Source organism: Anolis sagrei, chromosome X, assembly GCF_037176765.1.
Source record: "Anolis sagrei isolate rAnoSag1 chromosome X, rAnoSag1.mat, whole genome shotgun sequence".
NCBI lineage: Eukaryota > Metazoa > Chordata > Lepidosauria > Squamata > Dactyloidae > Anolis > Anolis sagrei.
In genome coordinates, this window is record NC_090034.1 from 6,000,554 (window position 1) to 6,015,981 (window position 15,428).

At 47.1% G+C, this 15,428-nt stretch overlaps 1 protein-coding gene across 2 annotated transcripts in view; it reads left to right on the top strand.

The window, feature by feature from the left end:
* LOC137094796 (ras-associating and dilute domain-containing protein-like) overlaps window positions 1-15,428 on the top strand; it is a 152,172-nt gene that overhangs the window by 115,365 nt on the left and 21,379 nt on the right. For both annotated transcript variants that reach the window (XM_067460553.1, XM_067460554.1), the window contains 2 exons: window positions 314-464; window positions 8,558-8,748. In XM_067460553.1, coding sequence (XP_067316654.1) covers window positions 314-464; window positions 8,558-8,748 — 342 coding nt within the window. The remainder of the gene's footprint in view (window positions 1-313; window positions 465-8,557; window positions 8,749-15,428) is intronic.

The following is a 15,428-nucleotide window of genomic DNA, read 5'->3' on the forward strand; positions in this document are numbered from 1 at the left end:
AAACTCTAAATGACAATGTAACTTAAGTGAAACAACCATCCTCTGCTAACCAAATACGTTTTTGTAGTGGCATGCCTTTATCCTTGGCAGTTTAAAGACATGGTTCTTCAGTCTAACAGCTAAGTTACCCGTGTGCCATTGCATGAATGTTTACGAATATCACTTGTTCGAAGTGTCGACTTCTAACAACGCCATACTTGACTAGCTGTTTTCAAAAGGTTTCTTGGACTGATCCATGGCTGTTAAAGTGGAATAGTGGTATAGTTTGCAATATAAATAAAGCGTGGTACACTTTGGTGTTTTTTTTGTTCAGATGACCTGGCCCATGCTGAGATCTGAATTCCCAGCCTTGAGTCCTGCCCAACTGCATCACATCCTGACCCAGTACCAGGCCTCATCCGACGTCGGGTGCGTACCTGTCTGGCAACCTGGCAAGGAAGATAGTCTCTCCGCCTTCAGGACAGGTAAGGCACCGAAATATGCTGCTTATAGGTTATACTAGGCATGGGCAAACTTTGGCCCCCTCTCCAAGTGTTTTGGACTTCAACTCCCGGAATTCCTGGTCTCAGGCCCCTTCCTTTTCTCCCTCAGCCGCTTAAGCTATAAGAAGGTTCTCCATTGTGCATGTGAAAGGGCTCAGACCACAGTGTAGGCTCAGCCACTGACTGAGGTTTTGGATTTTTAGCCTGCCACTTTTGGACTCTTGCTTGCTGAGGTGTTCCTGCGAGTATCTCTATAGATCTTATGAAGCTATTTGACAAACCACATCTCCCTCTAGAGATCAACTCGGACACTGCGGTCATCAGAAGAGGTCCTCCTCTCAGTTCCACCCCCATCCCAAGCACGACTGATGGGAACGAGAGAAAGGGACTTCTCTGTGGCTGCCCCCTACCTCTGGAACTTCCTTCCTAAGGAGTTAAAGATGGTTTCCTCCCTCCCTGCTTTCAAAAACATCTCATGGATGGATGGATGGATGGATGGATGGATGGATGGATAGATGGATAGATAGACTGGCAGATGGATGGATGGATGGATGGATGGGTGGGTGGGTGGATGGGTGGAAGGATAGATAGACTGACAGATGGATGGATGGATGGATGGATGGATGGGTGGACTGGTGGATGGATGGATGGATGGATGGATGGATGGATGGATGGATAGATAGATAGATAGATAGATAGATAGAATGATAGATAGACTGATGGATGGATGGATGGATGGAGGGATAGACTGGCGGATGGATGGATGGACTGATGGATGGATGGACGGACGGACGGACGGACGGACGGACGGATGGACGGAAGGATGGATAGCCTGGTGGATTGATGGATGGATGGACTGATGGATGGATGGATAGACTGACGGATGGATCGATCGATAGACTGATAGATGGATGGATGGATAGATAGACTGGCAGATGGATGGATGCATGGATGGATAGATTGATGGATGGATGGATGGATAGACTGCCAGATGGATTGATGGATGCATGGATGGATGGATAATCGGATGGATGGATGGATGGATAGATAGACTGACAGATGGATGGATGGATGGATAGATGAGTTTTTCAGGCCGTGTGTTTTTCGAGCTGTATGGCCATGTTCCAGTAGCATTATTTCCTGACGTTTTGCCTGCATCTGTGGCAATCATCCTTGGGGGTTTGTTCAGAGGTGCATTGGAAATGAGGCAAGTCTGACAGACCTCTGAAGAAACCTCTGAGGATGCCAGCCACAGGTGCAGGCGAAATGTCAGGAGAGAATGCCACTGGAACATGGCCATATAGCCTGAAAAACTCATAGCAACCCACTATTATCTGATGGTTGAAAGAGGGACAAGCGAACAAGGGAACAGCTGAAATCCTGACCTCCATGCTACAACAATTGGTTGTGGATCCCACCTGTATTTTTGTGTGTTGCAGGAAGGAACTCTTGTTTTTCTGGGGTCTCGCTGGGCCATTCCCTGGATAATTTCCCTCCCACTCCTCGAATACATTTGGATGAATGGGCGGCCTTTGGGGGCAGATTGTAACCATAAAAGCAGCACATGTCTGAAATTCCCCACAAATGCCACACTGGGGAAACCATAAGCGTCGCCGTCTTCCACATTAACGACGGCTGAATTATGAACGGCAGAGCTTCCCAATGGAGCTGTTAGGGCAGCAAAAACGCCAGGCTGAGAGTAGCTACTAAAACCCAACCGTTGCAGCAATTGCGTCCCTGGCAAGCTTTGTAATAAACATTTCATAAGAGGGATTTTGGTGTCAAAATCCTCCAGACTGTCCATAAAAACACACAGACATACAACCTCAAGCAAAAAAATTAGGAACCAGTTTAGTTAGGTTTGTGCCCAGAGCAGGGTGACCAAGGAGGCAAAAGCAATCTGGCAATGACACATAAGATGATGTTATGATGGAAAAGGGAAAGATTTCCCCTTGACATTCAGTCCAATTCTGGGGGTTGGTCCTCATCTCCATTTCTATGCCGAAGAGCCGGCGTTGTCCATAGACACCTCCAAGGTCATCTGGCCGGCATGACTGCATGGAGCACCGTTACCTTCCCGCCAAAGTGGTACCTATTGATGTACTCACATTTGCATGTTTTCGAACTGCTAGGTTGGCAGAAGCTAGGGCTGACAGCGGAAGCTCATACCGCTCCCCGGAATCGAACCTGCGACCTTTCGGTCAACAAGCTCAGCAGCTCAGCACTTGAATCCACTGCGCCACTGGGGGCAGTGCCGTTACCTTCCCAATAAAGCAGTACCTATTGATCTACTCACATTTGCATGTTTTTGAACTATTTATTTATCGTGTCAGGAGCAAGCCAAACAGTTGTATTGCATTTTTTAACTAGCAAATAAACAAAACACAAAGTTTGCAAGCTTGGTAGTTGCTTAGATGCCCTTTGAGCAGTATCTGGCCCCTTGGAGTGCTTCTGGTGTTGCCGCAAGGAGGTCCTCCATTGTGCATGTGGCAGGGCTCAGGTTGCTTTGCAGCAGATGGTCTGTAGTTTGCTCTTCTCCACACTCGCATGTCGTGGATTCCACTTTGTAGCCCCATTTCTCTGCATCTCGTGGAAGTTCTGGGTTTGAGCCTGCCACTTTTGGACTCTCGCTTACTGGGGTGTTCCAGCAAGTTACTCTGTAGATCTTAGAAAACTGTTTCTTGATTTAAGTCATTGACGTGCTGGCTGATACACAAACAAGGGTTGAACTGGAGATGTCTCTGCCTTGGTCCTTTCACTATTGGCTGCTACTTCCCGGCGGATGTCAGGTGGTGCAATACAGCTAAGCAGTGTCATTTCTCCAGTGGTGTGGGGCACAGACATCCTGTGATAATGCGGCATGTCTCATTAAGAGCCACATTCACTGTTTTAGCATGGTGAGATGTGTTCCACACTGGACATGCGTACTCAGCAGCAGAGTAGCATAACTGCTAGGTTGGCAGAAGCTGGGGCTAACAGTGGGGACTCACACCGCTCCGTGGATCTTTGTTGCCTGTGTGATGTCTCTACTCTTCCCTCTGTTATCAAGATAGGTCCTTGCTCTCCTCCCAAGAAGGAAACATCTTCTGATTTCCTGGCCGCAGTCTGCATCTGCAGTCATCTTCGTGCCTCAAAATACAAACCCTGTCACAGCCTCCACATTTTCTCCCTCTCTTTGCCAGTTACTTACTTACTTCGGCGATCCCTCATAGCTTGAGGATTATGGTCTTCCAGATGTGGGGTCTTGGTGATGGGTGGCTGTGGAGCCCTATTCTTGATCTGCATGTTCTCCTGCAGTGAGGCCATCGGTTTCCAGGTGGAAGGCGGTCCCGGTCAGGGTTGGCTTGACATGCCTTCCTCTTGGAACGTTTCTCCCTTTTGCCCTCCAATCGTGCCTTCTCTGTTTCACCCTCCTTTTGTGCCTCTTCAAATTCCATAGCACTGCTGGTCACAGTTGACCTCCAATTAGAGCGCTCAAGGGCCAGGGTTTCCCAGTTCTTGGTATCTATGCCACAGTTTTTAAGGCTGGCTTTAAGCCCATCTTTAAATCTCTTTTCATAGAATCATAGAATCAAAGAGTTGGAAGAGACCTCCTGGGCCATCCAGTCCAACCCCATTCTGCCAAGAAGCAGGAATATTGCATTCAAATCACCCCTGGCAGATGGCCATCCAGTCTCTGTTTAAAAGCTTCCAAAGAAGGAGCCTCCACCACACTCCGGGGCAGAGAGTTCCACTGCTAAACAGCTCTCACAGTCAGGAAGTTCTTCCTCATGTTCAGATGGAATCTCCTCTCTTGTAGTTTGAAGCCATTGTTCCGCGTCCTAGTCTCCAGGGAAGCAGAAAACAAGCTTGCTCCCTCCTCCCTGTGCCTTCCTCTCACATATTTATACATGGCTATCATATCTCCTCTGAGCCTTCTCTTCTTCAGGCTAAACATGCCCAGCTCCTTAAGCCGCTCCTCATAGGGCTTGTTCTCCAGGCCCTGGATCATTTTAGTCGCCCTCCTCTGGACACATTCCAGCTTGTCAATATCTCTCTTGAATTGTGGTGCCCAGAATTGGACACAATATTCCAGGTAAAGTGGTCTAACCAAAGCGGAAAAGAGCATGGGGAGCATGACTTCCCTAGATCTAGACTCTAGGCTCCTATTGATGCAGGCCAAAATTCCCTGTCCACCAAGATTACATTTCCTGTTCTTGAGTTCGGGAGATAGTGATTGGGCATTCAGACAATGTTGATGACATAGGAGCATCGCCTCAATGCTGGTGGTCTTTGCTTCTTCCACCACGCTGACATTTGTCCACCGGTTATCAATCAGTCTGATTACCATCATCTTGATTGTTTTGATGTCTAACTGCAACCCAGCTTTTGCCCTTTCTTCTTTCCCCTTGGTTAGAAGGCTCCTCGGCTCCTCCTTGCTTTTGGCCATCAAAGTGGTATCATCTGCATATCTAAGTTTGTTAATATGCCTTCCAATCAGCATAGATGAAACTCTTTGAACCTTCTGGCAGTGGCTGGTCATTTGTGTAGATGTTGAACATGGATGGGGCAAGATTGGGCATTCAGACAATGTGGCCAGTCCAGTGGAGTTGATGACGTAGGAGCATCGCTTCAATGCTGGTGGTCTTTGCTTCTTATAGCACGCTTGCATTTGTCCACCAGTTATCAATCAGTCTGGTTGTCATCATCTTGGTTTTTCTGATGTTTACCTGCAACCCAGCTTTTGCACTTTCCCCTTGATTAGAAGGCACCTCAGCTCCTCCTCGCTTTTGGCCAGCAAAGTGGTATCATCTGCATATCTAAGTTTGTTAATATGCCTCCCAGCAATTTTAACTCCAGACTTGGACTCATCAATTCCTGCATGTCACATGATGTGTTCTGCATACATGTTGAATAGGGAGGGAGAGAGTAGACCGCCTTGCCATACTCCTTTCCCAATCTAGAACCAGTCTGTTGTTCCGTGGTCAGTTCTTACTGTTGCTATTTGGTCGTTACACAAATTCCTCAGGAGATGGACAACATGGCTTGGTATCCCCATACATACCACCAAGAACTTGCCACAATTTATTGTGGATCCACATAGTCATCCACACCATACAAATATTAAAATGCAATTAATCGTACAATTACTTAAAGAATTGAGTCCCAGATCTTGCCATGGATAATGACCCATCTCTTGATTTAAAGCATCCCTATCTCTGTCTTCAGCCAAAAGACACACATACATACACACACACACTGATTGCCTTCAGGCTTATGATCTAAAAGGAAAGGACATGAAAGGGATGGGAGGAAAGATAAAAGGGAAGCAAGCAGCCTTTCAAGATGCCTCATGGAAAATGGCCCTCTTTCCCCACCAGCCCTTTCTGATACTGTAATGCAGCCCAGCTTTAAAATATTGAACATTTGGTTGGGGTTTGACTGTACAATCAAGACACATTAGCTTCACAACAGACCTGCTTCTGGTGAAAACGACAGGGATAATGGATAATTCCACATGGGAGCGTTATGCTTTGGAGACTGGCGTAATTGATTCATGCAATTCAAAATGGACCATATACTTACTTACTTAGGTGATCCCTCGTTGGCCAAGTAGGATAGTCTTCCAGGATCAGTATTTTGGTGGGTCCGTAGGAGCCCTATTCTTGATCTGCATCTTCTTCCGCAGTGAGGGCATTGGTTTCCAGGTGGAAGGCGGTCCCGGTCGGGGTTGCCTTGATGCAAATTCCACTTGGCACGTTTCTCTCTTTCGCCCTCCATTCATGCCTATTCAAACTCCACAGCACTGCTAGTCACAGCTGACCTCCAGCTGGAGAGCTCAAGGGCCAGGGCTTCCCAGTTCTCAGTGTCTATGCCAGAGTTTTTAAGATTGGCTTTGAGCCCATCTTTCAATCTCTTTTTCTGCCCACCAACATTACATTTTCCATTCTGGAGTTCGGAGTAGAGTAACTGCTTTGGGAGATGGTGGTCAGGCATCCAGACAATGTGGCCGGTCCAGCAGAGTTGATGGCGGAGGACCATCACTTCAGTGCTGGTGGTCTTTGCTTCTTCCAGCACGCTGATGTTTGTCCACTTGTCTTCCCAAGAGATTTGCAGGATTTTCCAGAGGCAGTGCTGATGGAATCGTTCCAGGAGTTGCATGTGATGTCTGTAGACAGTCCACGTTTCGCAGGCATACAGCAGGGTTGGGAGGACAATAGCACCTTGGTCTCCCTACGGATGTCCCGGTCCTCAAACACTCTCTGCTTCATTCAGAAAAATGCTGCACTCGCAGAGCTCAGGCGGTGTTGTATTTCGGTGTCAGTGTTGACTTTGGTGTTAAACTACACTGCCAGTACCATAGAAAGGTATGATCAAGATATCAAAGGCTGGGTTGCTGTGAGTTTTCCGGACTGTCTGGCCATGTTCCAGAAGCATTCTCTCCTGATGTTTCGCTGACATCTATGGCAGGCATCCTCAGAGGTTATGAGGTCTGTTAGAAACTAGAAAAATGGGGTTTATATATCTGTTGAACGTCTTGTCTTTTTGAAACAAATGTTAATTCTGCAATTAATCACCTTGATTAGCTTTGAATAGCCATGCGGCTTTAAGGCTCTCCAGGCCAATGGATACTCCACCTCAGACATCAGAAGAGCTGCAGGAACAAGCCACGAGAGTCAATACCAAGATCCACCCAGAGGAAAAGGGTTCTTGCCAGACATCAAGGGAACCACTGACTGCAGAGGGAAGCTGATGAGGAAACACAACATACAAACTATCTCCAGACCCACCAAGAAAATCCAACAAATGCTCCGTTCAGCAAAGGACAAGAGGGATCCTCTCACTTCTGCAAAAGTCGTGGTACAATGAAGCTGTGGACAAGTCTATAGAGGGACCACCAAACGTAGCGCCCAAACTACTTCAACCAGAGAAGTCAGCCATAGCGGAGCACCTGATGAACCAACCTGGACACAGAGTATTATTTGAGAACACAGAAGTGCTGGACCACTCTCACAACCACCATGTCAGACTACACAGAGAAGCCACTGAAATCCACAAGAAGCATGTGGACAATTTCAACAGAAAGGAAGAGACCATGAAAATGAACAAAATCTGGCTACCAGTAATTTTAAAAAACCACTAAAAAAGGGGGGGGGGGGATTCCAGAAAAGAAATAATCAGGGCCCAGCTAACCTAGCAGTTCGAAAACATGCAAATGTGAGTAGATCAATAGGGACCTCTCTGGTGGAAAGGTAAAAGCGCTCCATGCAGTCATGCTGGCCACATTACCTTGGAGGAGTTTGTGGACAATGCTGGCTCTGCGGCTTAGAAATGGAGATGAGATACCAATCCACAGAGTCGGACAACTGGACTTAATGTCATGAGGAAACCTTTACCTTTACACCTCCCAACAAAGGATTCCCCTCCCAGGCAGGAAGCAGCCAGGCTTTGAAGATGCAAGGCTTCCTCTGGTTAGATCTTTGTCTTTCCTCTCGTGGCTTGTTCTTGCTCTTGCAGCTCTTCTCATGTCTGTGATGGAGTCTTCATTGGACTGTAGAGGCAAGGCTATTCAGTGCTAATCAAGGTGATTAATTGCAGCCTTCACACTTGTCTCAAGCACACAAGACATTTCCCAGATATATAAACCCAATTTTTCTAGTTTCCAGCAGACCTCACAACCTCTGAGGATGCCCGCCATAGATGTGGGTGAAACGTCAGGAGATAATGCTTCTGGAACATGGCCAGACAGCCTGGAAAACTCAAAGCAACCCAGCGATTCTGGCCATTAAAACCTTCAACAACACATGGCAAAGGTTATTAATGAAATAGAACATGCAGGCCAAGAGAGGCTGCCGTGGTTTGCTTTTGCCTCAGCCTTCTGGGAAGTGCAAGATTGAGCACAGTTTGCAGCAGTTGAAGTCAGCTGAGGTCCTATTGGAAACCTTTCCAGTTCAGCTCTATATTCTGGAATATCAAGTCAGAAAATCCCACATTATCTGCCTTGATATTCTGGCAGTGTGAAAGGGCTCTGGGACTTTCCAATCTTCCAGAAAAGCTTTTCAACCCAAGTTCTTTTTTTCTTTTCTTTTTTGCAGACGACATCCTGGAGTCCTTTGACAACCACCCTCCGATCATGCTGCCCAGCGGAGGGTTCAAGGTGGACTTGGAGGTGGACAACCTGGACGACAATATTTACCGGCACCTCCTCTACATCCGCCACTTCCTGTGGAGCCTGCGCAGCAAAAGCCCCCACCCCAGGGACTCCCCAGAAGCGGAGGCACCAAAGGTAATGCTGAGTCTCACCCGTCCTGAATTGCACGCATCTCACCCGCAATTGCTCTATGGCCAAACTCCCAAATGACCTCGAATTTTTGTTCTAGGGCCGTGATGGTCCACCTATGACACGTGTGTCAGCACTGACATGCATGGCTATTTTTGATGACACGCGGCCACAAGCTCAAAAGGTTGCCCATCACTGGTCTAGGGCAGTGGTTCTCGCCCTTCTTAATGCCGCGACCCCTTAATCCAGTTCCTTATGTTGTGGTGACCCCCCAACCATAACATTATTTTCGTCGCGACTTCAGAACTGTTATTTTGCTACTGTTATGAATCGTCATGTAAATATCTGATATGCAGGATGTATTTTCATTCACTGGACCAAATTTGGCACAAATACCCAATACGTCTACTTTTGAATACTCTTGGGGTTGGGGAGGGATTGATTTTGTCATTTGGGAGTTGTAGTTGCTGGGATTTGTAGTTCACCTACAACCAAAGAGCATTCTGAACTCCACCAACGATGGAATTGATCCAAACTTGGCACACAGAACTCCCATGACCAATAGAAAATATTTATTTACTTACTTATTTACAGTATTTATATTCCGCCCTTCTCACACCGCAGGGGACTGAGGGCGGATTACAATGCACATATACATGGTAAACATTCAATGCCATTTAGACATACAACATATATAGACAGACACATTCCAGGTATTGCACCTTCATGCTCGATTCTGGCCACAGGGGGAGCTGCCGCTTCACCGTCCACTTGTGACATCGAATCCTTTGATGGAGTACTTCCTCATTCTTCTGCACGCTGTTGGGAGATTTTATGGCATCATAAATTAGTTAAATTAGCCTCCCCGCATAAAGCGGTACCTAAATTTCCTACTTGACAGATGCGACTGTCTTTTGGGCTGCATAGGTCAACAGCAAGCTAGACTGTTAATGGTCGGGAGCTTACTCCAACCCGGGCTGGCTTCGAACTCATGAGCTCTTGGTTGGTAGTGATTTAATCAAAGAGCCTTCCGAACTCCCCCAATGATGGAATTGAACCAGACTTGGCACACAGAACTCCAACAACGAACAGAAAATACTGGAAGGGTTTGGTGGGCATTGTGACCTTGAGTTTGGGAGTTGTAGTTCAACTACATCCAGAGAGCACTGTGGAGTCAAACAATGATGGATCTGAACCAAACTTGGCACGAATTCTCAATATGTCAAAATATGAACACTGCTGGAGTTGGGGAAAATAAACAGTGACATTTGGGAGTGTAGTTGCTGGGATTTATAGTTCACCTACAATCAAAGAGCCTTCCGAACTCCCCCAATGATAGAATTGAACCAAACATGGCACACACAGAATGGCCCATGACCAACAGAAAATACTGGAAGGGTTTGGTGTGCATTGTGACCTTGAGTTTGGGAGTTGTAGTTCAACTACATCCAGAGAGCACTGTGGAGTCAAACAATGATGGATCTGAACCAAACTTGGCACGAAAACTCAATATGTCCAAATGTGGACACTGGTGGAGTTGGGGGGAAATAGACTGCAACATTTAAGAGCTGTAGTTGCTGGGATTTATAGTTCATCTACAATCAAAGCGCATTCTGAACCCCACCAATGATAGAACCGGGCCAAAATTCCCCACACAGAAGCCCCATGACCAACAGAAAATACTGTGGTGTTGTAGGTTTTTTCGGGCTATATGGCCATGTTCTAGAGGCATTCTCTCCTGACGTTTCGCCTGCATCTATGGCGAAACGTTTTGCTGCATCTATGACCTCACAACCTCTGAGGATGCTTGAAACATTCCCACTTATCTCCAGCAGACAAGAGTGCTTTGTCCCACCCTGGTCTTTCCACAGATATATAAACCTAATTGTCCTAGTTCCAACAGACTTCAATACCTCTGAGTATGCTTGCCATAGATGCAGGCGAAACGTCAGGAGAGAATGCCTCTAGAACATGGTCATATAGCCCGAAAAAACCTACAACAACCCAGTATTTAGGAAGCCCTAAAAATTGGGGGGGGGGGGGGGTAGGGGACAATCTCTAGTAATACAAAGAGGAAGGCAAATCGTCAAGTATTATTGAAAACGTGACTCCCCCTGCATGCAGCGGCTCAGGTGCTTGAGCTCAATGCGCAAACCGGATGCAGGTGCAAACCCAGCCTGAAATGGAGAAGCAGCTATAAATAATTTAAAACCACTGCGCAGTTAATACACACCCTCGCGTTTACCCTTGTTGCCGTTGCTTGAGCACTTCTTGTATTTATATGTTCTGAGCAGGAAAGAACAATATTGTGTCTCCTCCACTCGCCCAGGTGGTTTGGGGTGAGGAAACAGCAGGGAGCCATGAAAAAAACATTGCCAGAAGGTGCTATAATAATAATGAAGAGATGGTCAGGTTTCCATCCATGTCCCTGTTCTATCTCCTGGTGTCCAATTCTGGGCACCACAATTGAAGAGAGATATTGACTCTAAGCTGGAATGTATCCAGAGGAGGGCGACTAAAATGATCAAGGGTTTGGAGAACAAGCCCTATGAGGAGCGGCTGAAAGAGCTGGGCATGTTTAGCCTGATAAAGAGAAGGCTGAGAGGAGATATGATAGCCATGTATAAATATGTGAGAGGAAGCCACAGGGAGGAGGGAGCAAGCTTGTTTTCTGCTTCCTTGGAGACTAGGACGCAATGGAACAATGGCTTCAAACTACAAGAGAGGAGATTCCACCTGAACATGAGGAAAAACTTCCTGACTGTGAGAGCTGTTCAGCAGTGGAACTCTCTGCCCCGGAGTGTGGTGGAGGCCCTTTCTTTGGAAGCTTTTAAACAAAGGCTAGATGGCCATCTGTCGGGGGATGCTTTGAATGTGATTTTCCTGCTTCTTGGCAGAATGGGATTGGACTGGATGGCCCAGGAGGTCTCTTCCAAATCTAGGAATCTAGGATTCTCTTTCATTCCTATCCCTATTTTGGTTTTTTAATACATAGAATCATAGAATCAAAGAGTTGGAAGAGACCTCATGGGCCACCCAGCCCAACCCCATTCTGCCAAGAAGCAGGAATGTTGCATTCAAATCACCCCTGACAGATGGCCATCCAGACTCTGTTTAAAAGCTTCCAAAGAAGGAGCCTCCACCACACTCCGGGACAGAGAGTTCCACTGCTGAACGGCTCTCACAGTCAGGAAGTTCTTCCTCATGTTCAGATGGAATCTCCTCTCATGTAGTTTGAAGCCATTGTTCCCTTGCATCCTAGTCTCCAGGGAAGCAGAAAACAAGCTTGCTCCCTCCTCTCTGTGGCTTCCTCTCACATATTTATACATGGCTATCATAACTCCTCTCAGCCTTCTCTTCTTCAGGCTAAAAATGCCCAGCTCCTTAAGCCGCTCCTCATAGGGCTTGTTCTCCAGACCCTTGATCATTTTAGTTGCCCTCCTCTGGACACATTCCAGCTTGTCAATATCTCTCTTCAATTGTGGTGCCCAGAATTGGACACAATATTCCAGGTGTGGTCTAACCAGAGCAGAATAGAGCATGGGGAGCATGACTTCCCTGGATCTAGACACTATACTCCTCTTGATGCAGGCCAAAATCCCATTGGCTTTTTTTGCCACCACATCACATTGTTGGCTCATGTTTAACTTGTTGTCCACGAGGACTCCAAGATCTTTTTCACACGTACTGCTCTCAAGCCAGGTATTGTCCCCCATTCTGTATCTTTGCATTTCGTTTTTTCTGCCTAAGTGGAGTATCTTGCATTTGTCCCTGTTGAACTTCATTTTGTTAGTTTTGGCCCATCATCTCTCTAATCTATCAAGACCTTTTTGAATCCTGCTCCTGTCCTCTGGAGTAATGGTTCTCCCTCCCAGTTTGGTGTCGTCTGCAAACTTGATGATCCCGCCTTCTAGCCCTTCATCTAAGAAGTCATTAATGAAAATCCTGATCAGGACCGGGCCCAGGACGAAACCCTGCTTATGGCACTCCACTCGTCACTTCTTTCCAGGATGAAGAGGAAGCCTTGGGGAGAATCACCCTCTGCGTTCGTCCATTTAACCAATTACAGATCCTCCTCTCAAGAGATTTCCAAGCTTCCATCAATCAGACTTGATCTCTCTCCTCTCACCAGAGCTTTAAATAGGCACCTTCTGTTTCCAAACGCAGGCACAGAGCATGCCGATGGTGGACACTCTGTCAGAGGGTTTTTGGCACACACCAAAGTGGCCTCCAACTTGCTGCACTTGAATCCCAAAAGCAGGAGACTGTTAGCTTGCCTTTCGCTTCATTTGCCACTCTTCCTGGCAATATCGAAAAGACTCCCTGGCCCAAAGGGAAGGTAGGAATCCGACATTAGGGATTAGCTCCATCCTAATCCCTTCACCTCGGGGGCTGGAAAGGAGAGCTGCTGGCAATCTCCTTAGCGGAGGTTAAGATGGCAAGAGGAGGCCGGGGCGGAGCAGGTTGGTCGGAGGCACTGAGAGTCAAGAGTGCGGTTCAGCACAAGGATGCGGAGCATTGGACTGCAACTCCCAGCATCGCATCTCTTGGCTACGGTGAATGGGAAGAGATTCATGTGGCGGCAAATACATTTGGACGCAACAATCTCCTGACAAGGTTTATTATCCTGCCCATATCCCAGTTTGGGGTTTGCGACACTGGATTCTGCCTACTTAGATGTTACAATACAATATGAATGGGTTCCTGAATTAGTAAGCTCAACAAATATCCCACTTATACAGAAAATAGAAAAATAATAGAATTCTGTGTATAAACTTGTTATACTGTTCATGTGTTGGTACGGCTGTACCAGGAGCTCCAACTTTATTTATTTATTTATTTATTTATTTATTTATTTGCTATACTTGTATACCGCCGTTTCTCAGCCTAGCCGGCGACTCAACGCGGTTTACAACAACTTATAACAAACAACAGTATACAGTTTAAAAGCATAAAAACACGATCCACAATACATATATCAATAAACAATCCAATTCATCTCTTGACTAAAATCGCGATCCAGTTTCGTCGTCCAAATTGCCAGTCCTTCAATCATTACACTTATTGCACTGAGTTAACCGAACGCCTGCTCGAACATCCAGGTTTTTAGTCTTTTCCGGAAAACCATCAATGAGGGGGCTGATCTTACCTCCATGGGGAGGGTGTTCCATAGCCGCGGGGCCACCACAGAAAAGGCCCTGTCTCTCGTCCCCGCCAGCCGCACCTGTGAAGCAGGCGGGATAGAGAGCAGGCCCCCCCCCCCCAGAAGATCTTAGGGTCCTGGTGGGCTGATAGGCTGAGATACGTTCGGATAGGTAAGTTGGGCCAGAACCGTTTAGGGCTTTAAAGGCCAACGCCAGCACTTTGAATTGAGCCCGGTAGCAGATCGGCAGCCAGTGGAGCTGGTACAGCAGAGGAATTGTATGCTCCCTGCGCTCCGCTCCAGTTAGTATCATGGCTGCCGAACGTTGGACTAATTGGAGCTTCCGGGCTGTCTTCAAAGGCAACCCCACGTAGAGAGCGTTGCAGTAGTCTAAACGGGATGTAACCAGAGCGTGGACTACCGTGGCCAAGTCAGACTTCCCAAGGTACGGTCGCAGTTGGCGCACGAGTTTTAACTGTGCGAATGCTCCCCTGGTCACCGCCGAAACCTGGGGTTCCAGGCTCAGCGATGAGTCCAGGATCACACCCAAACTGCGAACCTGTGTCTTCAGGGGGAGTGCGACCCCATCCAACACAGGCTGTAACCCTATACGACTGACCAGGAGTACCTCTGTCTTGTCTGGATTCAATTTCAATTTGTTCGCCCCCATCCAGACCGTCACAGCGGCCAAGCACCGGTTCAGGACCTGGACAGCCTCCTTAGTAGCAGGTGGAAAGGAGTGACAGAGTTGGACATCATCCGCGTACAGATGACATCGCACTCCGAAACTCCGGATGATTTGCTTTGTATTAAATATTTGTTTGCAGTCCCAGGTTTCAGGGATTCTGCAGATAGGTGGCTTCCTTTGGTTGCAGTAGTAGGGCAAGTCACCTGTCCATCATCGTTGAGTTTTGGTCCCGCCCCTTGCTCAGGGCAATTGGGAAGGGAAGGGAGCCATTTTTAGTTAGTCTCAGCAAGGAAAGCTAATGTACAAGACGTGTGCAAGCTTCCCCTGTACAAAAGCTTCAACCCTTAAGACTTTCCGGGGGGAAATAGTCTTAAGAGTCTCCAAAGATTTCCAGGAAAACAGCCTTAAAGAACTCCAGCTGGAGAATATCTAAGCCTTTACTGGTAGGCCCACTTGGTGCTTCGAGACGCATTTCGACCCGGTAGCGGAGCCCACATCAGTAAGGGTTAGATTACAGTCAGCCTGGGAGAAGTTAAAAAGGGGATTTTCATTTAAATGAAAGAAGAAGTTATTGAAGACAGTTGCCTGTCCTTCGTGGGCAAGATTAGGAAGCCACCAGTTGCATAAAACCTGGAAGCATTTGTTTATCTTTATTGAAGACAAGAGAAGTTTCTGTTTGATTGTTCATTAATAAAAGACTTTGTTATACTTCACAAGCCATCTAAAGATCTTTTGTGGTGCAAAACCTCTGAGAGCTTCTCCTTGGGCCTCCTGGCTTCCCGCTGGGCAAAGGTTGCACGTCCTGTTCTAAAGGAAATTCTTTACAGGCCCAGCACGCGACAGAACAGTTCAAAT